A 25,514-nucleotide genomic window follows, 5' to 3' on the forward strand; every position below is an offset into this window, starting at 1 on the left:
CTGAGTCCGGCGCACTTCCTGGGGGCTTGGTCACTACCCGATCCGTCCCCCTGCCCGATCGGTACTGCGCATGTGCGAGATGGTCCGCCATGTTGGACAAGTCCGGACGGCAACCCAAGATGGACACTTGACACTGTGGCTTTTAGCAAAGCTCAAAAACTCGAGAGAGATGAGTTATTGTTATTACAACGTGACTTCACTATTATTTAACAACTCTTTTTATTGGGTTATTTTATTTGGGGTTAAGTACATTGTTAGAATAAGTGAGAAATGGATTTAACTTCTGTTAGACAGCTATCATACTGAATACATATTTACTGTGAATGTATGCAAAAATGTATGGCATATGGCTGTCTAACAGAAGTTAAATTCATTTCTCACTTATTCTGACAATGTACTTAACCCTAAATAAAAGAACCCCATAAAAAGAGTTGTTAAATAATAGTGAAGTCACGTTGTAATAACAATAGCCGCGTTCACACTGCAGTACTTTTCCCACAAAGGTTCATGCGAACTTAGTTCATGATCGCGTTCACACCAAAAAGAGCCGGTACTAAAAGTAGTTCATGCGAACCTTTTTACCCCCTCAAAAGTCCCTGCTAGAGAGCAGGGACTTTCGAGCGGCTCTTTTTTGAGAAAAGAGCTATATTCCTGATTGGCTGGGCGAATTGCAAACCACGCCCCGTAAAACTCCCAAAAAGTTTTGTGAAGCCGCCATTTTATTATCCTAGCATTAGCATTATTAGCATTAGCCCAGCGCAGAAACGCAGAGAGACTAACTTATGGCAACACAAAATAAAACATGGGAGTGGTGGAGATGAGGAGGTGTCGGCGTTCTGGCGATTTACTCGGAAGGCTTCAGTAGAAGCTGCTGGGACTCCCAGCAGCTTCTACTGAAGCCAGTCCCCAACTCCGGGGACTTCCGGCCGGGGACTTACGGCCGGGGACTTTGGGCGGCAGGAAACGCCGTGAAGTGGTTTGCGGCCTGCCAGTAAACCCAAAGCAGAAGAAGAAGAAGTGACGTCAGCGGCTTCATTTGCCTAATCCACCCCCAGGGACTTTTTCTGGTGTGAACGTGATCTGTACTTAGTTCATGCGAACTAAAGAGTTCGCATGAACCTTTGTGGGAAAAGTACCGCAGTGTGAACGTGGCTATTAACTCATCTCTCTCGAGTTTTCTTTTTGAGCTTTGCTAAAAGCCACTGTGTCAAGTGTCCATCTTGGGTTGCCGTCCGGAGTTGTCCAATATGGCGGACCATCTCGCACATGCGCAGTACCGATCAGGCAGGGGGACGGATCGGGTAGTGACAGCGTGTCTTGATCGATTTCCGGTCAAGTCCCGGAGGAGGGGGGGAGAGGAGTCGAGGAGGGGTGAGGCTCAGAGAGGTTTCTCAATACTCAAATGTCCCCTCCTCGACTCCTCGGTCCTCCGGTAGTGACCCGGAAATGAATTTCAGCGCACCATGTTGAAGGACATCTAATTTCTCTAAATGCACTTCGAGGACCGAGCATCGAGCATCGAGGAGGCTCTCTGGAGGAGCTCTAACCGCACGGCCGGACTTATCTTAGCCAATGACAGCTCTGCATGCATCCCTTGGATATTATATTAGTAACTGCTTTCATCGCAACGCGATGTTTACAGTGACGGAGCGTCCACACTACAGCTCCAAAAATAGCTTGGAGCTGGGCGTGTCTGGAGCTTGGGGATTTTATTCAAGCAACACGGCCAACAACCAATCACATGAATCTCCCGCCCCCGACATACAAAGCAAAAAACCCCGGGGATTTTATGCGAGCAATATATATATAAACTCCCCAAACAGGCGAAAACCTACCAGTTTCCCCCACTGTCTCTGCCACCTCCCTCCATGCCTGGTTCCTCCGGTTTGTATCCCGGGAGGTGAAGAGGGTCTGGTCATACAAAACCGGGTGATTCGCTACGGCGATAGTTAGTTTCTCCTCCGACTTTTTTTGAAAATATAGAAATGAACGGCGGGATATCTCTCCCAGCTTAGACGCGGTTTGATTGGCTAGCGCTTCAGCTGTCAGATTTTGGGAAACGGGATTTGATTGGCTGGCGCTGGCTACTCCGGCGTCCAGGCGACCAGAAGTTGAACAATGTTCAACTTCTGGTCGCCTGGGTCGCCTGAGACGCCTCGCTCGGCTACCCACAATTCAGTTCGGCGAAAAAGCGCGGCTACGTGACGTCACCCCATTGAAAGTGAATGGGCAGCTTGGAGCTGCTTGGAGCTTTCGACGCTGTAGTGTAGACGGGCCGTAAGAACAGCTGTGAGGTCCGTGCAGAAAGCAGAGCAGTGTGTAAAATATATATCACTCAGTATAACAGGCCTACATTACTTTCTGTATTTGTATGCTGTCGTTCAGTAGATATCTACAAACAAAGAGTCGATATTTTTCTAAGTGCTTTACATAATAAAATACACAACGGCTGTAGCCTGATTATGCTTTAGGAGCAGTAGCTGTGTGTGATACAGTGTGTAGGTGTGTAGTACAGTGTGTAGGTGTGTGTTGTACAGTGCGTAGATGCGGCGGACAGACGGGTCTCAGTTGGTTTGGTGTCCTATGCTTACTTTTAATACTTGTACAACTTTTGGCCCGTAATTTCAATTCCCCATTTCAGCGACCAGAGAGAGGGGGGAGGGGGGGGGGGGGTATATCCAGTCTCTGATTGTGTTACGTTATTATGAGAGTGCTCTCATACTGGTTTGATTCTGAAATTGTATATATTTATATAAATATATGTGTGTGTATATGTCCGCATCTGTAGCCTGTTATTGTCTCATTATACCGCACTGTGAATGAATTAAAAGTAAATATATAAGTCATCATGAACACATCTGTCCATCAGACAGAGGGCTGCTGTGCCTCCTGTCATCATTAATGGACGTCTCTTTAAAATGACCGCTCAGAGGAGAGGAGTTCTCATTTCTCTAACTGCCTGCAGCTTCCACTCCTCTCTCCTCGGTTCCCCTCCTCAGTCTTCCGCTCGCATCTCCTGTGGGCGGCACCAAGTCTCGAGGAGGGGAGTCGAGGATAGGAGTCGAGGAGGGGAAATTTGAGTATTGAGAAGCCTATATGCTCCCTGCTGCTATAGAAAGTGCGGTGCCGCACAGCGTTTGGAGACAGGACCAAACCATTACAAGTAAATAGAGGGGTGTATACAGAGGCTTTGGATAATTCACTTTTGGAAGAAAAAAAGTGAGATTAATCGTAAATTTAGTGAGTACATTATCAATATGACGTTATATTAATGTTAATTATTCATGATTGATGAAAGGTTACTTACATTTTCTTTCTTAATGTTCTAAAAATGTTTGGTACCCCTGTCAGTCACGGGTCCTTAGAATCGTCCTATCTTTTCACCCCCTTACGGCGCCCCTGCATGCAGCTGCAGGCATGCATAAATAAGATATATGAAATAAAACAACTAAAGTTAAGTATTGATGCATTTTTCATTATAACGTGACCAAGCATGACATGTTTTATTTCCCCTCAAAACTCAAGCATTTTGCTTTTGAAGGTAGCCAAATCTGTGAAAAACGTTTACATGTTTACAACTTATAATAATCATAACAATTCTGATTAAAAGGATAACTTATAGCAACATGTTGCATAACTTTGTTTCTTAATTTCAAAGAGGAATATGATATGATGTACATTTGGGATGATAGTGCTAAAACTAAAACTTGTGTTTCAAATTCTTGAAAGGCATAAAGCGGAAGTTGCCACCAATAACCACAAGGATCTGATATAATAATTCCTACTAGGTTCTGAAAAATCTACAGGCAAACACACAAATATATTGGACTGAAATCCAATCAAATTGTCTGATATGTTTGACAGGCTTGAGTACGGACCAATAGAACAACTCTAAACAAGCTGGCAAGGGGCGTTACCAAGGATATTTTATGTCATCAACTCAAGGCGCTTTGTTGTTCTTGCAGGTCAGAAGAAGAAGACAATTATTTTCAATTCGTTTTAAACAACCTGGGCTAAGCAAAGATACCATCCCACATGGTTCAATATACCTAAACGCCAACCAAGCGTGGAGTTATACCGAATTCGTCCGGTAAAAAGTGGAGTATTTGTGGGACCAAATCAACTCAGCATTGAGCTAGCATTAGATTCTCCGAGAGGGAGTCCACTATCCAGATTGGAGCGGAAGGAATTCCAGGCACTGGGAAGAAGGGGGGATAAATCACTGCTAGGATGCCTCACGCAAATTGAAAAAAACATGTATTTCACAGTTCCTCCCGGGATTATAGCACTGTAAACCTGGACTATGTGTTCGTTTCACTGATATCCACTCACTGGAACGACTTGATGGTGGTTTTGTAACAGTTAACGTGCCAGTTTAGCGAGTTAGCCACGTAGCTACGTAGCCCTCCGGAGGAAGACATTTAAAATGGCGGAGGGTTGGCCCATTCCTTCGGCCCTTGTCTTCGTGCTGCTGAGTTTGAGTGCCTGGGCTCTGGAGTCTTGCCCCGCTCCCTGCTCGTGTTTAAAAGGACAAGATGAGGTCTATATTCTGGACTGCAATAGGAAAAGACTTTCGGCGGCTCCCGTGGACCCACCAGAGGGGATAACACTAGTGTGAGTACACAAGGAGTAAGAAGAAGTGTGTTGAAGTTACTCACAGCACTGGTTTGTTGCTGATCCAGGAGGCGAAACATAACATACCAAGGAAACATGTTCAGAAGTATTTTAGGCACTTGACCATCGATATACAAGTTTCTCTGAGATGTTCTAGTTTTAGGTGTGAGTTTAAAGCAATGCTGTCTTATTCAAATATGTCTTATATTCATGAATGTTTTGAGTTTTTGTTGAAACTAGGAGGTGTTAGATTATGTTATAACTGTTGAGGTCAATATTTAATTAACTTTTTTATTGCAATCTCTCTTCAAAATAATCTCATAAATGACATAAAGCTTATCTACACTTTTTTATTACTCTTTTCTTGAACATTTATGAAGAAGTTGTATAACTAATGATGTGACTGATGCACAATACTTTACTCTTTATGATTTAATTATCCTGCAGCAGTATTTTTTTTAAATACAATTCTAATGTTGTATTGACTCTCATTTCAGCACCATGAATCACAATGAGCTGACCGTTCTTCCTTTTCTTGGAGATATTTCCTCAAATATCACATCACTGTCCTTGTAAGTATAAAACACACTTCATGTTATCTAGCCTCTCCTGTTAAAACAAATGTTCTAAACAAAGTTTGCATTTCATTATGTAAAGCTTTTCCTCCTTTTATGTCATACTTTAGATGAAAAGATAATTATTGGTAGTTTTAGCAAAACATTAAAAAACACAGACCTCTGTTTTGTGTAAAAGTTTGACCATTTTGGAAGACCTGCATATTTTCTGATGTAATCTTTTTATGATATATAATGTTATGTAGACAAATATACAGAAATCAAAGCATTTGTAAAACACGATTTAGATATTGTCTTTACTTTGCTCGGCAACTGTTATGAATAATTTATCTTGTTAGTATAACTTTGTTATATCTTACATAATTTGTGTATTGTGGCTTTGAAAAAACCAAATACCTGTCATATTGTTTTTATATTCAGAGTCCACAATCGGATCTCGGAGCTGTCGATGCATCAGCTGCAGCCGTACGTTTCCTTGGAGACTCTGGACCTGACATCCAACTCCATCACAGAGCTCAACGTTGGATCCTTCCCCTCCATGCAGCTGAAATATCTGTAAGTAATCCTCTTCATTAAAACATTGTTGTTGATCAAGTTGGGCAGGATACATTGGGCCTTTCTCATTTCTCCAATTCCCCTCCTCGACTCCTATCCTCGTGTCTTAGTCCCGCCCACAGGAGATGCGAGCGGAGGAGAGAGGAGGGGAAGCAGCAGGCGGTTAGAGAAATGAGAAATCCTCTCATCTGAGCGGTCATTTTAAAGAGACATCCATTAATGATGACAATAGGCACATCACAGGATGTTTCTCAATGTCGAGGACGCTTGCTTGGTAGCACATGTCTTCCGAGTCACTTGCTTCAGAAGCGAGGCAAGAATCCTTCCTAGCCTCGGAAAACGAAGAATTGTGGAACAGGTGTGCGTCATATGCGAGGCCCCACCTTAAATGGAGCGCGATTTCCGCCAAAGATTTGGGGAAATTGGTCCGTGCACGAAGCATTGTGGGGACTTTAAGACCGGAGTCTACACATGTGCAGCCTCGAAATTTCTCGCTGCGAAGTACGCCGGCCTCGGTAGAATTCCAAGTATGCTGGACATTGGAACAGTCCTTCGGCGGCACTCGATGACGTAGTATGCTTGAAATAGTGGCTCTGGAGCAGCCTTCCTCGACATTGAGACACACCCACTGTCTGATGGACAGAACTGTGTTCATGATGACTTATATATTTACTTTGAATTCATTCACAGTGCGGTATAATGAGACAGATGCGGACATAAATACACACACTTTATTTATATAAATATATATAATTTATATAAATATATATAATTTCAGATTCAAACAAGTATGAGAGCACTCTCATAATAACGTAACACTATCAGAGACTGAATATATCCCCCCCCCCCTCTCTGGTCGCTACAATGGGGAAGTATAATTATGGGCCAAAAGCTTTATTTACAAGTATTACAAGTAAGCAGAGGACATCAAACCAACTGAGATCTGTCTGTCTGTCTGTCTGCTGCATCTACACACACACACACACACACACACACACACACACACACACACACACACACACACACACACACACACACACACACACACACACACACACACACACACACACACACACACACACACACACACACACACACACACACACACACACTGTACCACACGCACCTACACACTGTACCACACACACCTACAGCTCCTAAAGCATATCATATATCAGGATACAGCCGTTGTGTATTTTATTATGTGAAGCACTAAATGGTTTTAGAAAAATATCGACTCTTTGTTTGTAGATATCTACTAAACTAAAGCATACAAATAGAGTAATGTAGGCCTGTTATACTGAGTGATATATATTATACGCTTTGCTTTCTGCACGGACCTCACAGCTGTTCTCACTGTAAACATCGCGTTGCGATGAAAGCCGTTAATAAAATAATATCCAGGGGATGCATGCAGAGCTGTCATTGGCTGAGATAAGTCCGGCCGTGCGTCACGACTCTTTGAAAAAACTCTGTTGCCAGAAATACATCCGCGGAGAATCCACGGAGGACCCATCAGTGTATCCTCGATTATAGCTCCTCCAGAGAGCCTCCTCGATGCTCCATCCTCGATGTCCTTCAACATGGCGCGCTGAAATTCATTTCTGGGTCACTACCGGAGGACCGAGGAGTCGAGGAGGGAAAATTAGAGAAATAAGAAAGGCCCATTGTCTACCTGGATGGCTGTACGATAAAAGTGTAAAGTAAAGTTAGAAAAATCTAGAAAGCAGAGATTTTACACACCTGCCAAGGCTGATTTAATATTGCACACATATTTTATTCTAATAATATTATATATATATAAACATATAGGATCCAAACTGTTGTTATGACAAAAACTCTTGTTGTAACTCTAAACCAGTTTACAGTTGTAGAGTGTTATAACGAGGGAGAACAGGCTTCACAGAAACAACCATGAGATGATTTCATTTAAGGCTTTACAAAGAATTAGAGAGCACATATTATATCCAAAAACGCTAGTGAAAACAGAATACACATAAACTTTGTTTTGATTGGTTGCTAGTTAGTAAGGAAGCATCCTTTTGTATCTGGATGTTGACATACAACAGATGTATATACAGAGCAAACAGTCCTCTCCTTGCTGATTTTGGATCTAATGTGTTTGCACTTTTATCTCAAAGGAATTTGAGTAATAACAGGATCAGCGTCCTCGAGCCTGGTTGCTTTGAAAATATCTCCAGCTCCCTGCTGGTGCTGAAGCTGAACAGGAACCGATTGGCTATGCTGCCATCCAAAGTCTTCAAACTTCCACTGCTTCAGTTCCTGTAAGTATCGCACAATGTGTTTTGGTGCAACATTCAAATGATGTGGCAATCTGATAGTTGATAGTAGCTTGCTGAAATTACTGCAAATTCAAACGACAATAATCCATTGGCTCTTGTTTGTAAACTCTACTTGGCTAAAGGAATCTGCTTCTTCCTCTCATTGTAGTGAACTGAAGCGTAACAAGATCAAGATAGTAGACAGCCTGACTTTCAAAGGGATGGACTCACTGAAGTCACTGAAGATGCAGAGGAACAGCATCACCAAGCTCATGGATGGAGCCTTTTTTGGACTTAACAATATTGAAGAACTGTGAGTACAATAAACAGTGTACATCTTCAATTGTGGAAGAATAAAATGTAAAACTTTTTTAAATAGATATATTGGTCTATAAATGTAAAAGGTGCATTTTGTCAGGGGAAACACATTTAATTGTGATTATCTGTGTTATACATATGTTTACCTTTTTCATTTTTACACAACATGTATTGCTCTTCTGTCCAACCTGGGAGACGGGTCCCACTGTGGATCTCCCAGATGTTTCTTACATTTTCTACCCATTAATTGTGGAGTTACTATGGGAGTTTTCTCTTGCCCTCTGCTATAAATGTGCCACTTGTGTTATTGGGCAATACATTTGATTGATTGAGGTTTGTCAGGCACTGTCAAAACCTCATCACAAAAGCAGGAACACATTTTTGTTAGCCATGATAAATCTGGCATATTTGCTCATAAATAAAAACGATTTATGTAAATACAGTTCTTTGTGCTAATGCCATTTTGTTTTTCCCATCTGTGTCTCAGAGAGCTGGAGCACAACAACCTCACGGAGGTCAACAAAGGCTGGCTGTATGGACTGCGCATGCTGCGTATCCTGCGGGTCAGCCAGAATACTATCGGCATCATCCGACCAGACGCCTGGGAGTTCTGCCAAAAGCTGGAGGAACTGTGAGTGTGTTTGCTTCAGAGCTAAAATCCCCACGCAGCTAAGAGTCCTCACTTTCTTTCATCAGCCCTGGGCTCTGAAATTAATTCTGTGTGCTCAGAGGACTTACTGTTATCTTGCTGCCAGTTGCTGTCTGAAGCTGATTTAGTGCCGCCTTGCCTCCGGTGGATGTACTCAATCGTGAAATTGTGTCGCATCATTCTTGAATTTGAAGTAACATTATTATTAAATATAGATTATATAAGGCGTAAAAACTGTTGTTTAAATTGTTTCTTTAAATAATATTTCTCATATTTATGGTTGTTTTGCACAGAGACCTGTCCTTCAATCATCTGACTCGACTTGAGGAGACAGCTTTCGTGGGATTAGGTCTCCTGGACAGCCTCAATCTCGGGGAAAACTCCATCAGCCATTTGGGAGAGGGAGTGTTCAGCGGCCTGACGAGTCTGCGCACCCTGTAAGTTCTACGCCTCAAATAAATCTGTGTCTTTTTAAAGCTGATCTCACAAGTGTTATTAGGCGCATTGTGTCAAATCTAACCCTCCTGACATGTTCTTGGCTCTTTGCATTCTCATGAAGGCCACTGACTACAGTAGGTCTGCGTTTGTTTCACTCTCCATGTGTAGCTCTAGTCCTGTATTAGATACATTTCCCTAGTTATCCTTTGTAGTTTAGAGACACAAAAGTAGAAAAGTATTTTGAGTTCTTGCATTCTGGTCCTGCTTGTCATTAGTCTTATGTTTAGTCTTACATCAAACCACCCACATGTGTCCTTTTCTCTTGGTTTTATGTCATCTGTGCTGCCATTCACTGTGGGTAACTTGTACGCAAACACAACAAACTGAATATTTGAGGCAACATAATGTTAGTGCTGAGTCCATGTGAACCATATACTGTAGCAGAAGTGAGAGTAGACTTTTCTCCACATTGCAGCTTAATCAGAGGCCGATAGATGAAGGGTAATATAATATTTTGTCAGTATATGTAGAGAGATATTGCCTGGTCCAGGCTTTAAGTTGGTTTGCTTTTAAATATTTCATACAGTAGGGATGAACAATATCAACACATTATATGCTCAAAATATTTCAGTGTCTACTGAGCATATCAACAAATATCTCTGCAGCCTTGTTTTGAAATCTTCTTTCTTGACTGATGACTACCATTAATCCTAGTGCACTGCTCTGTTTATAAATACAATTGGAGTTATCTGTTAGAAAAGGCCCTCTTATATTAATGCAGCAAATATCAGTTCCAATATTGGGTTGAATTTACGGCTGCACAATTTGGAAAAAATAACTCTTATTTGACTGATATTGAAAATATATTTATTTTATATTATTATTCTCATTAAAACATATATTAATTGGATCTGTCTGTAGTAAATGATTTCTAGGTTGGTATATCTCTGAAGCTCCACAATATATATATTATTTGCACATATTTATTGGAATATTGCACTAGTCCTTAGTGCAATATTCATTACAGTTTTGATTAATTGTGCAGCTCTATTCGACAGTGGTATAAATCTGCTTCCTTTATCCGCTTTGGACCTTTACCATCCGGGGAGCTTTCATGGGAGAGGGGCATCACAGCGTACTGAAGTTCTTTCAGAGGTGGCCAGGCATGAGGAAATAGAAACAAAAGAGCCCATGACCCATCCTGTAAACACAACGTCTCTGTGTTTCCAGCGGACCCATGAACTGTCCCAGCGCTAAACAGAGCCAATTAATTTCCCCACATCAGAGCAGCAGGGCCAGTGAGCTGTGACACACTGTGGAAGCATGGAGTCTCAGATTGTTAGTCCTCTAGCTGAGTCATTGCCACTGACAACCACAGTGGAGACTTTAAACTCTCTGTGGTGTTCCAGGAGGAGCCCTCACATCTAAAGTGTTTTCAAATGACTCTTTTTCTTTCAGTGATATCCGCAATAATGAAATCTCCTGGGCCATAGAAGACTCCATTGGTGTGTTTGTTGGGATGAAGAAGCTGAACACACTGTAAGGATGCTCAGATTATACACGTATCAAAACCGTTTTCATTTAAAACAAATGTTATTGTATTTAGACAAATAAAGCATGTGCATCTTAAATCATTTCAATCAGGAGAGACTTTATTTTGTTTAAAGAACATTTATTGACACATGCCATATGATAAATGTTAAGTCTTTGGCGATTAGACTCCGATCCTGAAATGGTATATCTAAGGGGGGGATGCAGCCGTGAGCATAGGGAACCCCCCCGGGGTCTAGACACTGGTGATGATGCTGAAGATCTGGATTTGATGAGGAGATGGGATGAAGAGGAGGTGTGATGAAGTCTTTGGATTAGCTCTCCTGGCACTGGATGTGATGAAAGGAGGTGGATGGGGGGGAGGCGGGCGGCAGCATGAACACCTGAAATAACAGCTGACTGCAGGAGAGAGGAGAACCATTTTAAAGTTTGGCTGCAGCACAATGATTGGCTGCTGAGATTGAGGTGAATGTAATGGGTTAGCAGGAATCCCGTGATGAGCTGATTAGAAGTGACTGTATACCAGTCTTCCTGAAAGAACTTGCGCTGAGCTTCATTTGGCAGTGTTGAAGAGATTTTAGTCATTTTGTAAATGTTCCCTGATGATAAACATCTGTTTGTGCTTGTCAGGTTCTATTGTGCTGTGAAATAGTTCCTCAAGCTAAATCTAACTTTCATTGCAATTCTGATTTCTGAATTTAGCCGCAAAGAAAGCTGCTTACACAGGAGTTCCAGTATGCAATACATATTACCCAGGAGCATCACATTAAATATTTGTGCTTTTTTTCAGAATAATACAGCGGAACAAAATCAAATCAATCACCAAGAAAGCGTTTGAGGGCCTGGATGAGCTGGAACATCTGTAAGTAACGCCACACCTGTTTCTCAGCACTGTTATAATCTCAGTTATTGTCGAATGATAACGGAGCGCACAAGGCTTTATTTTCCCACACTATTCTGTCGTTGCTTACTTTTGCTTGTGAATAGGATGCCATTTTAATAGAAACATATCGTACTTGTGTCTAATCCATATTTCTGTCTGCTCTGCAGGGACCTGAGCAAGAACGGCATCATGTCGATACACCCCGAGGCGATGTCCCATATGAAGCTCAAAGAGTTGTGAGTAGACTCTAAATTAATCTAACAACTCTCATAAACACATTTGGAGGCCAGCTTCCTTGTGTTATTTGTTCTTGGACTGATTTAGAAATATTGCTTTCATTAAAAGGGAATTATAATGATTTAGTTGTACTGCAATTAAAATACATAATAAAGCATTTTAATTGCCATTATTTAATTGTGTGAAGAAGTGTTGACCTCGTAGCTTAAGTAATAAATATATTGGAGCTACTTTACCTTTGAGCTTTTCACCACATTTGTGGCTTTTAAATACATGCCATTTGTCATTTAACAGAATGTCATTTATTTATTCTTTGAGTAAAACCCTACAATTTCAGACTCGATTGGACAAGCACAGATATTTGATCCAGCTTTTGTGATGCAGCATCATCATCTGCTCCATAATGACAGCTGGGCCGTGTACATGTTTAGTCTTTTGCCTTTTCTTGAGGTTTTTATAAGCCCATTTTAGGAGTTTATCTTAGCCCCAGTAGCTATCAAACTCATACACTCAAATTATTCAATCCATTTTATAATTTTCTCTACTGAAGTTTGGTGATTCAAACTCATTTTACAATGCTTCCTCTGTTTCTTTCTGTCCTCAGCGTCCTGAACACCAGCAGCCTGCTGTGTGACTGCCACATGCAGTGGCTGGGGCCATGGCTGACTGAGAACACCTTCCTCCAGTCTGTGTCTGCCGTCTGTGCTCATCCTGCCAGCCTACTCGCTCACAACGTCCTGTCTATCGGTCCGCAAGAGTTTGTTTGTGGTCAGTTCCTCTTTTCTTTCTTTTTTTTTCAAAACTGAACCTAGTTTGATACAATATGATTACTCTTCAATCAACACAGTGGAAAATATTTGTTGTTGTAAGCTAGGAAAGGAGTATCTCTTTGGATAAATACAATATATATTTTACAATTATGTCACTGTAGAAGTTGTGTTCATAATCTTAATTTCCTCTGTAATCGGTCCGTAAAACTATGGCAAACGTTTTTTGGTCCTAAATTACACAAATTCTGACTTTTCTGTATTGGAACATTTAATTTGAACATCAACTACAATCTTCCATTTTATTTATGCAGTGTTCTGTAAAAAAAAAAAAGAATGATTTTCTATTTAAAAAAGCAGAGTTTCACACTTGCTATCCTTGCTCCTCCACAGATGATTTCCCAAAGCCCCGGATCACAACTCATCCCGAGACGTATGAGGCGCTGCGGGGGAACAACGTGACTCTGAGCTGCGTGGCGTCCAGCAGCAGCGATTCACCGATGACCACGGCTTGGCGGAAGGATGGGGAGGTGCTGTATGACGCAGAGGTGCAAAACTACGCCCGGTACCAGGAGGGAGAGCTGATCTACACCACCGTGCTCCACCTGCTCAATGCCAACTTCACTGACGAGGGCCGCTACCAATGCGTGGTCTCCAATCACTTCGGCTCCAACTACTCCAACAGGGCCAAGCTTACTGTCAATGGTGAGGACGTTTGCCCTTTCAGAATGACATGTTTTGCGTTTTCTTATCTTGCCCTGCAGTAAAAGGTTAAAGGGGACCTATCATTCAAAATGCACTTTTTGATGTCTTTTATACATAAATATGTGTCCCCGGTGTGTCAGGGAACTCACAAAGTGTCAGAAAATAAAACCCTCTCTCTTTTCCTCCGTACCCAAATCTCTAAAAACGGGGCTACAACGGAGCTGATCCAGATTTGCGTCCGATATGACGTAATATCGGAAATGTGGGCTGGCTTTACACCCACGGTCCTATCAGAAAAGTCGCTATCAGAAACAATGCGTTTTGGACGTAATATGGTCTTTGTTTACATTAGGAAGCATCGCTAACACACACGCTAAAAAAGCAGGAAATAGAAAAAGGAATTCACCTTGTTGTAAACCCGCAAGGAAAAAAAGCATTTGAGCTCCATACTGTTTCAGAAATAATCGTTGAACTCACTGCTTGCCTTGACTATGTGCTCAAAAGGGGGCGGGGCCAGCAGCATCAGTCACAGAATCAGCCATTCTCTAAGAGGGCTGAAATAGAGGGATATGAGGGATGTCTAAAAGGCAAGATCCGTTTGGTATTTTGAGCAAAGCACATCATAGACATGTTTTTTATATATCTGAGACCCATATTATATGCCTAAAAATAGCATGATGGGAGATCTTTAAGCTATAACTTGCTGGTTCTGGTACTGGTCATCTGTGCATCCCCTGACTTTATATCCTCTTATCTTTCAGAGCTGCCATCCTTCCTGAAGACTCCCATGGATCTGACAATACGCACAGGGACTATGGCCAGGCTGGAGTGCGCTGCTGAAGGCCATCCATCACCCCAGATTGCCTGGAAGAAGGACGGAGGCACGGACTTCCCCGCCGCCCGGGAGCGCAGGATGCACGTGATGCCCGATGACGACATCTTCTTCATCGCTAACGTGAAGACTGAAGACATGGGAGTGTACAGCTGCACGGCTCAAAATGCAGCCGGCAGTCTGTCTGCAAACGCAACTCTCACCGTCCTGGGTGAGTCACATGATCAACAGTGCAAATTACTGATGTTTCGTCCTACTGGGTCATTTCAGCTGAGTCGCTGCGCTCACGTTGGCTGCTCATTTGTGTCTGTGAAATCATAACACATGTTCTGTTTTTGTGTTAACTCTTCTGCCATTTGAACTAATGTTGATCTAAATGCAAACGTTATTATACCATCGTCTACTTGCCAGCACTGTGAACTTGGAAATGTTTTGGGTACCCCAGCGTTTTATGGTATTACAAACTGCCAGAAGTTAACTCAGACTGGGCAATTTGACACGATTAGCATCAATTAATTATAGCTTATGCAGACAATAGTTTAAAAATTGTTTTGCCGAATTGGACAATTTTGAATTGGTTTTGGGAGTAATGAGGATTCCAAATGCATTTCTGTTATTTTCAGGATCAACAACGGCAATTTTAAGTGGTCATAATTTGTACTCTCGGTTGGCTGATTTTGACTACCATGAGTAGTTTTGCGACCATTGGATATAGACAGCACCAGAGGAAAATGATTATCTCTACTGTGGACACTTGTTTTCAAATAAATAGCAATCTGTTCAATCCAAATGATCCAGAAATGGGTTCAGCCTCCTCAATAACCCCCACAACCAATCTTAATGAATGCTGATTAACACAAATGATGCTATATGAGTAAATGTTACCAGGCTGTTTCTATGTGCTTGGGACCCATACTATACATTTGTAATATAAAACGTTGGGGTACTTACCATTTCCGGGTTCACAACAGGACTCTATGAGCTAGCAACTTGCCTACCATGTCCACGGAGAACTGAAATGTGTCTGGATGATATAATAACGGCTTCTGAGACTTTATTTAGCCATGTGCTGAGTCAACGAGTAGTTTTGCCATCAAGGCTTAAGCACTAGTACTAAGAAACATTTTCTCATTATAATAAACTTGAGCCCATAGACATCCAACAAAACAGTTTGTCATAAATGCCACTGGGATAATCAAAAATCTATTAATCCTCTTCTCTTCCAGAAACTCCATCCTTCATGCGGCCTCTGGAAGACAGAACCGTGGCCCGCGGTGAAACGGCCGTGCTCCAGTGTATCGCCGGAGGCAGCCCGGCCCCTCGTCTCAACTGGACCAAAGACGACGGGCCCCTGGTGCTCACCGAGCGCCACTTCTTTGCTGCAGCCAACCAGCTCCTCATCATAGTGGACGCTGGTCCTGCTGATGCTGGGAAATACACCTGCATCATGTCGAATACTCTGGGAACGGAACGTGGACACATCTACCTCGGCGTGTCCCCGTCACCAAACTGTGACACCGGCACCGGGTACGACCAGGACGGCTGGACCACCGTGGGCATCGTGGTGATCGTGGTGGTGTGCTGTGTGGTGGGCACCTCGCTGGTCTGGGTCATTGTCATCTATCACATGCGCAGGAAGAGCGAGGACTACAGTATCAGCAACACAGGTGAGCAGTTTAGACATTTGTGGTATCAAATAAATGAGCCTTATTTGAAGAGCTACAGAATAATGGTGGCGGTTTGAAAACCATGAAATGTGTCTTTGGGGAAGGATCTTTGTTGTGGGGATAAGACCGTTTCACAGAACTCGATGCCGTGTAACAAAATGTGTCTCCGTCTGTTCCAGATGAGATGAATTTGCCAGCAGACATCCCCAGCTACCTGTCCTCCCAGGGAACTCTGTCAGAGCCGCAGGAAGGCTACAGTAACTCTGAGGCCGGCAGCCACCAGCAGCTCATGCCTCCGCTCTCCAACGGATACGTCCATAAGGGCACAGATGGTGAGAAACCTGCCTTTAGATATGGGGTTTTGAAGATATTGGACTCTGTAACAAAAATATTTAGTCTCAGAAACATGGCTGAGGCCCCTTTTTGTTTTCTCACGTTTAGAAATATTCATTTTGTGAAATCTTTAACAAGCTGTGTTTGTCAGGATAAGATGATTATGGCATTCCCTTGGTGTAACACGTTTGTTTTTCTTGCTTCACACAAGCACACAAAATTATAAAAATCTGTTGTTTATTAATGGAATAAATTAATTAATATTGTGATGATGAACTAATTACTCCAACTAAATGCAGAGTTTTAGGAATACTTCAGACAAATTAGACACACTTTATTTTGTATTGGATTTTAGTGTTTTTGTCTATTTTATATAAATAAATATTAATCATCATTGAACAAGGTTTTATCTATGTTGTATGGTTAAAATCTGATTGTGAAAACAAATGTTATTTCAACATCACAAAGCTAACAAAATAGTTTATCTGAAATCAAACCCATTAGGATGCACCACCGCCTCCTGCTGTCTGTGAGAGTCATGAAATGACGTGAAAAACGAATTGATCTCATTTCTTCATATATAATGTCTTTGGCAGGCTTCTTGGATTGTCTCTTCAGGACACAAAGGTTTTCTTCTTGCAGCCATTAGGTTTTTGCTTTAGAGTTGCAGATCAGATCCTTGCTGAAATGAGACACTGACTAATTATCATGTGTGTCCCAGGTGTGTGTTATGGGGACACCGGCAGTGAGGTGGAGACAGAGGGGAGCGGCATGCTGCACTGCAGGGTCGGCTCTCTGTTCACCGGCCGCAGCAGCTTCCACCCCGGAGAGCCCCGCGAGGGCCTGGCCGGACACCCAGCAGGTGAGGGGCGGCCGCCCGCAAGCAGCTTCTGTTTGTTTTTATTATCAACAGATTCATTTTTTATTTTGTCCTGCGTGCCAAGTGTTCACAAATTACAAACTATGCCTTTAAACTGGTATTTATGTACATGCATTCATATTAAGGTGTAATAAGGTTGACGGTCTTTTCATATACATTGATATCGTTTAATTTAATTTTGATACCACATTTGAACTGATTAAATACAAAGCAAAATGCAAAGTACTATAAATAATCAGGACAGGATGCTAATGGCAGTATGAGCTGAGATGCATTTGATGATCGACACAACTAAGCCACGAAAAAAGTGGATTTTATAATTATAAACTCAATTATGTGGCATCTCTTATACAAAAGAAACGGCTTGAATAGCTTTTACAAAAAGGGAAAAGCAGACAATTAAACCATAATTAATTTGTAAATTACTTACTTAAATATGATGTAACTGTTTTGTATGTTTTCTGTGCAATTAACATAGTTAATGAAGTGTACCTGAAAGGCTTTTTCACTGCCACGGCTAGCATGCCATCTCAAACGAAGAGTCTCAACATGACGCCAAAGTGGTGTACAGACTTTAAAAACGACCACATGGAAAGTAACACTTGCTAATTGTTTCTCACCAGGTGGCACAGGTCCGCTCGTCATCTGCTCCGACTGCTACGACAACGCCAACATCTACTCTCGCACACGGGAGTACTGTCCCTACGCCTACCTGGGGGAGGATGACCCGCTGGACAAATCCATACCGGGCCTGAAGGAAAGCTTCGGTGAGCATGCTCAGCACGACTCCACGCCACTGGAGAGCCTCATTAGCAACCATGACTCCTCCATCTTTCTCACCCCACACGACAAAAGGCTGAGCAGCCACACTCCCCCGGAGCACTACGCAAATGGTGAGAGTTGGAAATGTTACCTATTAGAGCGAGGTGGTGACACCATCCTTAATCTAGCTGCCAACTATCATGTCCTACCTGCGGAGGTGTTTTTTGATAACACGGTGAATTTCCACCCTCCTGCAGCGACTGAAGAAAGAACGTGTTCTCTCTTTTCTGTGGCTGTTATACAGATTGCAGGCACTCGGGAGAGTTGGCTCTTGGCTTGCTTTTATATACCATTATTTTATTATGAGAGATATCACACTTAGAGGTGGGGTATGTCATTTACTTCAGAAACACTTTTTGTTATATTCCATGGAATGCTCTTAACATCCCGATAGCAATGAATATCTTAAGTGCTTTGACAAAAAAATCCATGAAAGAATGTAATCTGTGGAAGCCGTAGCGCTGTAAAAAGCACGACCAATCATCTGAGCCGGCCCGGCTAAAGTAACTGGATGGCCTACCTGCCTGTCAGCCTTCCATCTGTGCACAAACTTATCTCGTGCCCTCATTGGTCATGTGCGTGTTCGTGTGTGTTGGAGGAGGGGCTCTGTAAGGAAGTAGCAGATTTGTTCCGGCTGTGTATTTTCAAATTGTAGCGCACTCGAGCTGGTTTCTCAAAAATGACCTACCCCACCTTTAAGTGAGATTGTTAGGGATATGGATCTTCCAGATATGATCTATTTAGATTTATGGAGCAGCTCGCAGGCTAGAGCTAACTTTATATTCTCTATGGAGGTTAGTTGTAAAAAAAACGGTGTTAAAGTCAGCTTGGCTAACTTCACTAACGAGCTTCTTAAATGGAGTTTACCAATAATGCAAAAAGGGAAAAATATATGTTTTTCTTAAGTGTTAAGGAACCTCTCCAAATTGCTTGTTTTGTCTAACCAACACTTCCAAATCTCAAGCCTTTCGAATATCATGAATATCAATAATCTAAACCTACAAATCCTCACACTTAAGAAGCTAAAACCAGATTACATTTGGAAGTATTACATGAATCATTACTTAATCAGTGATAGTTAAAAAATCAGCTAGAGGGAGATAATATGTTGGCATCTAACGTCGGTTTACTCGTTTTGCAGATTCTCTCAGCAGGTCCTTCTGGGGAGAAGGGGGAGATCCGTCTGTGAGAGCCCCACCAGGCGCGTCCCCTCACCCGGTGACGGTGCACCGGACCCCCCCCCTGGCTGCCTACGGGCCGGAGGAACAGAGGGAGGCAGAATCGGACTGTTTTCCCAGCCAATCCGTACAGGACCACAGAAGTGCCTCTAATAGGACTAACCCTCAGGAGCACGCTGCTCCCTCATAGGTCCTTACACTCCGCCCAAGCTCTGCCTCTGACTCCTCCTTGATGCAACCCCCCCCCCTTCACCCTCTACCTCCAGAGAGACTCCTCACATTCTGCCAAAGATGCTCTCTTGTATGTTTACATTCCCTTTTCCCCCCTCGAGAGGACATATTAATGCTCTCCAGCGTGGAGAGACTGCTGTGTCATGCTGGAGAAATGGACCTGTGATTTAAATTGACCGTCTCCTCGACACCTCCAGCTCTGCAGGAACCTTTCCTCACACATCTTCCACTCCTCTTTGTTCTCTTTCTAGAGAAGGCGATGAATGTATGCTTCAAAGAGCCATGTCGGGCGCTGCCATGACAGAACGCCCAGACATGGTTCAGTCTTAACAAGCTCTCGCTCCTTGGGGGGGGGCCTGAAGTGATGAGAACACACTGGCTGTGTTCTCATCATTCCCGGTACAGAAAGCTGTTGGAGCAGCCTTTATGACTTTGTGAAAAAGCACCGATTCCCAGGTGGGTAAAACGGGGACACGTGTAGTTCCCTGACCAGCAGTTTGTGGTTGTTGAAAGAACATTAAAGATGCGTCCCACATTCCCGCAGCCATCCCAACTGACTCAAAGCTATGCTATCTGGCATCTTCTTATGCAAACCCCAGAGACAGTGACACCAACATGTGGTGTATATTATAAATATATATGAATATATCCTATATCATCTTTATCTGATCTTGTTTTTGTCCTATGATGATTCCTTCATTTGATGTCTTTGTAATAATAAGCAGTTTGGGGAGAAAACGTACAATTTCCTTTGCACATGTGACAATCCTGGCTATTTCCTCATGTTTGTCATCTGATGGCCTTTTTTTCAACAAGCATTCTCAGTGACCTCGATCAGGTGACACGACGGCTTCTCCACACAGTATGCACTGATTTCCCTTTATCATACCTTACAGGCACTTAATTGAATGGAGGCAGACGTCATTATGCAGTCTGCATGCTGTTTTACTTTGTGAGGATTCTTCGCCACAAAGAGATCCTTCCGTAGATTTCTTTAGCCTAGGTTTTCACTCTGGACTGTGAAAAATGAGAATGTATTCTGTTATTTTCTACATGTATGTCTACATAAGGCTAGTTATCTATTAAATTCCATGTCCTGCTAGTTAATTTGCAAGGAAGTTGGAGACATAAGCTTTAGTATCTTTAAGCTTATTCATTGTATGCCTTTTATTGACCCAGTTTTGGAGCCGTGTGCAGTAGCACAATGAACACTTTTCCTCTGGAAATGGATGTTATTTCCCTCCCAGCTGAGAGTAATCAAACAGCTGCCAGCTTCAGAAGACTGTACTGTTTCAGACGTCGGATATTCAATTGCTTTGACAATGCCTTTCATTACAGTAGAAGAGCGTGGCTTTGCTTAATCACGTTTGATGTCATGAGTTTTCCTTAAAACCCTCTAGATTATTGCACTTCAGTGTTGCTCAGATGGGATTGGCTTTGTATGTGACTCTAAAACTCATATTTCGTCAATTTAATTAGCCAATTATACTCTGTTGACAGTTTACTAGGAAAATCCAACTAAAATAAATGCCGTCTGATACAGCAGTCCTGCAATAAATCCAACCTTTTATAACGTGTTTTTCTTTTTGTTAATGATCTAAAGGTTTTGATTCTTTTCATTACAGTGGATGTAGCTTGTGGAACTCTATTGAGTTATACTGAGAGGGCCTTTTCGTCTGTGAAAAGAAGAACAAAGTAATTGTATTATCAATACAGGAATTATTGCATGGCTGTATAAGACTACATTTGTTTTAGCTAAGCGTACCTTAAAACCGCCAGCTGAGTGTATATTGTAGTCATTCTCTGAATATAATGTCTGACAACCCATTTGTTTGTTATCTCTGCCATGTTAATAATCAGTACTGCAACATACTGCTCTTGAAATTTGTGACCAAGAAAATATTTGTCATCTCCTTTTCTCCCTCTTTTGTAGACGCCCACTTCAAGGGTACTAAATCAAAGATGCTGAAAATGTAATCTTATTGTTACTGTTCATATTGATTACATTATGTGTCGGTACATCCGAGTGGTACGTGCGGATATGAATTATTCACTCTTGCACTCTTATTTTGACACACTCCCTGCTTCAACGCTTTTTGTCTTGATGTTTTCTGACTGTGGGCCAAGGTCAACCTCGTGCCCCCTTTTAGAAAGATGGAGAAATTCAAATGAAAAGTCGCAGTGATAAGTCATCCGAATGGAGCTACATGTCGCTGCGGCGTTTAGCGATTTTCCGTTCAATATGTTCTGCCAACACAGCACAACATAATGTGCATATGTATTGCTTTTATTCTCTGATCGTCCTTTATTACTTTATACCAAAGTTAAGTAGTATACCTGCTCTGGCGATATCCAATGCTGCTTTTTAATTGTTGAAGTTTTGCATTTTGTTTTTAATAGTCTTTTTGGACCTTTGTTAACTTGTACATTCTGTAAAGCATGTCTAAAGATCCTTTTTGTTACGTAGCCATTACTCTGACATTAAACATGAATTCTGATAATTTGGTTTGGATCGTGAATGTCTGCCTCAACGCTCCTCTCAGTTCATACAGTCACTTCCTTTATCAAATATGCTGTTGATTATTTTCTTGGCAAGGCAAGTTTATTTATATAGCACCTTTCAACACAAGGCAATTCAAAATGCTTTACAAAAAACGAAGGACATTAAGAAAATGGCATTTAAAATCAGTCAGCTTTCCACTTGAGAGGAAAAAGCTCATCACAATTACCCAGAGTCCATGGAGACACATTTGAAGTGTTTGTCCAAAGCTCAAAGATATTGATTTTACAATGATATATACAGGCTTGGGAGGGTACATTTAAAAACGTATTAAGTTACAATTACTACTTACCTGTATTTAAATGTAATCAGTAACTTAATCTGAAACTATAGAACTAATATAACCTGATTACTTTCCGTTACTTTTGGATTACCTCAATAAAATGCAATGGAAGTATAGAGAAAACGACGCAATATTTTTTAACTATTTAATGTGTCCTCTGCAAAGTGATTTAATCAACAGGAAAAACTGCCTTGTAAAATATATTTGTTTTAATCTGCTGATTTTTAGTTGGTTTAGTAACATTCTTATCCTGCTAGTGATTCCCACATTTTTTAAATGTATCAGTAATCTGATTACATATTTTTTCAAAATGTAATGTAACACAGATACCTCTTTGTTGGGGGATTTGATGTGAAAGCGTTATATGTAATCCATTACTCCCCAAGCCTGGATATATAGCATCATAAAAGGCAGGAAATGTTCACATAAGCTGTAACAAGTTTATACAGTATTGCTCATAAAACAATAACAAAATGTGGGATTGTTATCAAGTTACCTTTCTGTCCAAAATGAATCCAGCCATTTGTTTCAGATTTCTGGCATGGGTTGTGTTATTACTGAGTAGGGTTTTTTCAAAGAGAACAGAGAAAATGTTCTTGCAGGATGTCATTGAGGTTACATGTAATTGCAGGCACAGGGGTCTTAGCCACAGCATGATTTCTGGGCACACCATGGAACGATTGAAAAGGCCAAGCCATCAGTAATCTGGATTTAGTCACGTCAATCCAACACAAAGCCAGCTAATATGGGCCTTCAAAAAAACGTTAGTCCATCACCAGTCTTGACTTACTATCTCAATATATTGAGTTATATATTTTTTTATTGAAACAATTATGTCAAATACAGAATAAGGCACATAGACATCAATGTACATCATATAAGCGGTACAACTTTATATTAAGGTACACAAATTCACCATCAACTAGTTGATTAATTAACCTGCATATTAGCAGTATATTGGGTCTTTATTAGTCATTATAAAACACTTATTAATGCCTTATTCTCCATGACCATATTCTACAAGTAATAGGCCATTAGTTGAGAGTTTTTCCTCAATAACCCTCTAATTAGTGCGGAAGTAAGTAAGGAAGTTGTTGTACATGAGTTTTGGTCTTAATATGCTCTGCTCAATATGTCTAAATAACTCAAAATTAGGTATTTCTATCTAAGAACATGTTCCCTATTTTAAAGTGAAGTCTTGTTCATAACCTTGTTGTGGATAGAGCCTTGGTGTTGGGATCAGGGGGTCACAGGTTCAAACCCCACTGCAGTCAGCATGTCGTTGTGTCCCTGAAGACACTTCATCCAAAATTCCATGTAAGTCGCTTTGGATAAAAGCGTCTAACAAGTAACATGTAATAACAAATAAGCTAGTAATTTGACTCTAATTGACCTGAACAGGTTGCCTATTCTAAAGTTGCCACTTTGTAAATACATTAGAACACAACTACTGCAATTAACCTCAACAGTACATGAAAAAAGTAGGCACACATTCAAATATCTGTTTCATTATGGAACCACTAAAGAGAGGTTCAGAGACATACCAAAACATGTCAAGTTTCTCCAAGGCTGAGAACACATATGCAGCCTGTACTTTTTAATAAAACTTATTTTTAACAGAGTTTATGTATTTATGATCATACTGTGTGACCTGCTTGTATGTTCTTACACAATAGGTGTACTGTTCTCTCTCTGTGTTGTACTGTCTCAGTGTGGAACATAGATTAAACAGCCAGTCAAACTCTTTTGAGAGCCAGGGAATGAGCAGCCATGCTCCTTTATTGACTGTTTGCAGTCCACTGACATTCAAACGGAGTGAAACTATAAAAAGTTATATATAATAAATTACAAGGCACTTAATGATCTCATACATGCAAGTGTAACATACACAGATTAGTTGTAGAATATGTTCATGTAGAACAAGGCATTATTAAGTGTTTTAAAATGACTAATACAGCCAATATACTGCTAATATGCATGTTAATTAATCAACTAGTTGATGGTGAATTTGTGTACCTTAATATGAAGTTGTACCGCTTATATGATGAACATTGATGTCTATGTGCCTTATTCTGTAGAAATAGAAAAAAATATATATAACTCAATATATTGAGATAGCTATCTCAATATATTGACTTACTATCTCAATATATTGAGATAGTAAGTCAATATATTGACTTAGCTATCTCAATATATTGACTTAGCTATCTCAATATATTGACTTACTATCTCAATATATTGACTTACTATCTCAATATATTGACTTAGCTATCTCAATATATTGACTTACTATCTCAATATATTGACTTACTATCTCAATATATTGAGATAGCTAAGTCAATATATTGACTTACTATCTCAATATATTGAGATAGTAAGTCAATATATTGAGATAGCTAAGTCAATATATTGAGATAGCTAGGTCAATATTGACTTACAGGATTTTTACAGGATTTTTTTTTCCTGTGGCGCAAACAGGCTTCCATAAAAAAGGCCTCATTTTCAAAGTCCCTCCTACATAAATCCAGCAGAATCCTGGGAAACATTAGAGTTGGATCTGACTATGCATCAGCATTTTAAAGTGTGCAGTTTGTTTGGATCCCTGCTCCACTCCCCATCAAAGACACGATAGCATTGTTAATCATCCTTCTACACTGCCATGAATTATTCAGCATGGCGTCCAGGGTGGCAAGTCCGTATTTAAACACGGACTTCTCATGCATCACATCCAGAGAACAGAAACAGCTTCATAAATACTACAGATGGTGTGTTCACTGTCTCCTTTTTGAAAGCTATATAGTCAATTAACTCGACTATATGTTGTTGACATAAGACTGTCATGTGAATCAACTAGCCTAAAACTGTCCAAATATCATGCTGTATTGGGCGTGTAATTGCAAAAATCAAATTATTGAATAATAGCTGTGAAACACGGCTGGTAATCTCCAGAGATGAAGTGACATTTACAAAGATTAATTAACTTCCAAAGCTCAACTTCCATGCGCCTTCGGTTTTGCATCATCAAGCTCCAGTTACATTTATCATGAAACCAGCATCAGACAAAAAGGAGCTGTTACATAACAGTGTAGGAAGAAGTACTCAGATCCTTTACTTAAGTACAAATACTACGGTCTTAGAGTATTTCATTGCAAGT

The 25,514-nt window shown here is 41.1% G+C and overlaps 1 protein-coding gene across 2 annotated transcripts; it reads left to right on the forward strand.

The window, feature by feature from the left end:
- Nucleotides 1–3,922: 3,922 nt before the first annotated feature.
- lrig2 (leucine-rich repeats and immunoglobulin-like domains 2) lies at nucleotides 3,923–22,018 on the forward strand. 2 transcript variants are annotated; one of them, XM_034082730.2, is made up of 18 exons: nucleotides 3,923–4,614; nucleotides 5,112–5,186; nucleotides 5,610–5,744; nucleotides 7,886–8,029; nucleotides 8,196–8,339; nucleotides 8,832–8,975; nucleotides 9,287–9,430; nucleotides 10,890–10,970; nucleotides 11,773–11,844; nucleotides 12,033–12,101; nucleotides 12,707–12,870; nucleotides 13,263–13,574; nucleotides 14,336–14,617; nucleotides 15,633–16,073; nucleotides 16,253–16,405; nucleotides 17,128–17,268; nucleotides 17,910–18,179; nucleotides 19,250–22,018. In XM_034082730.2, the coding sequence occupies exons 1-18, from the start codon at nucleotides 4,427–4,429 to the stop codon at nucleotides 19,474–19,476; spliced, it is 3,186 nt and encodes a 1,061-aa protein (XP_033938621.1). In that variant the 5' UTR covers nucleotides 3,923–4,426; the 3' UTR covers nucleotides 19,477–22,018. The 2 variants fall into 2 exon arrangements, with proteins under 2 accessions (XP_033938621.1, XP_033938622.1); XM_034082731.1 differs by having other exon boundaries at nucleotides 3,925–4,614; nucleotides 17,910–18,053.
- Nucleotides 22,019–25,514: the final 3,496 nt, after the last annotated feature.

This window comes from Pseudochaenichthys georgianus, chromosome 5, assembly GCF_902827115.2.
Source record: "Pseudochaenichthys georgianus chromosome 5, fPseGeo1.2, whole genome shotgun sequence".
In the NCBI taxonomy this organism is placed as follows: Eukaryota; Metazoa; Chordata; class Actinopteri; order Perciformes; family Channichthyidae; genus Pseudochaenichthys; species Pseudochaenichthys georgianus.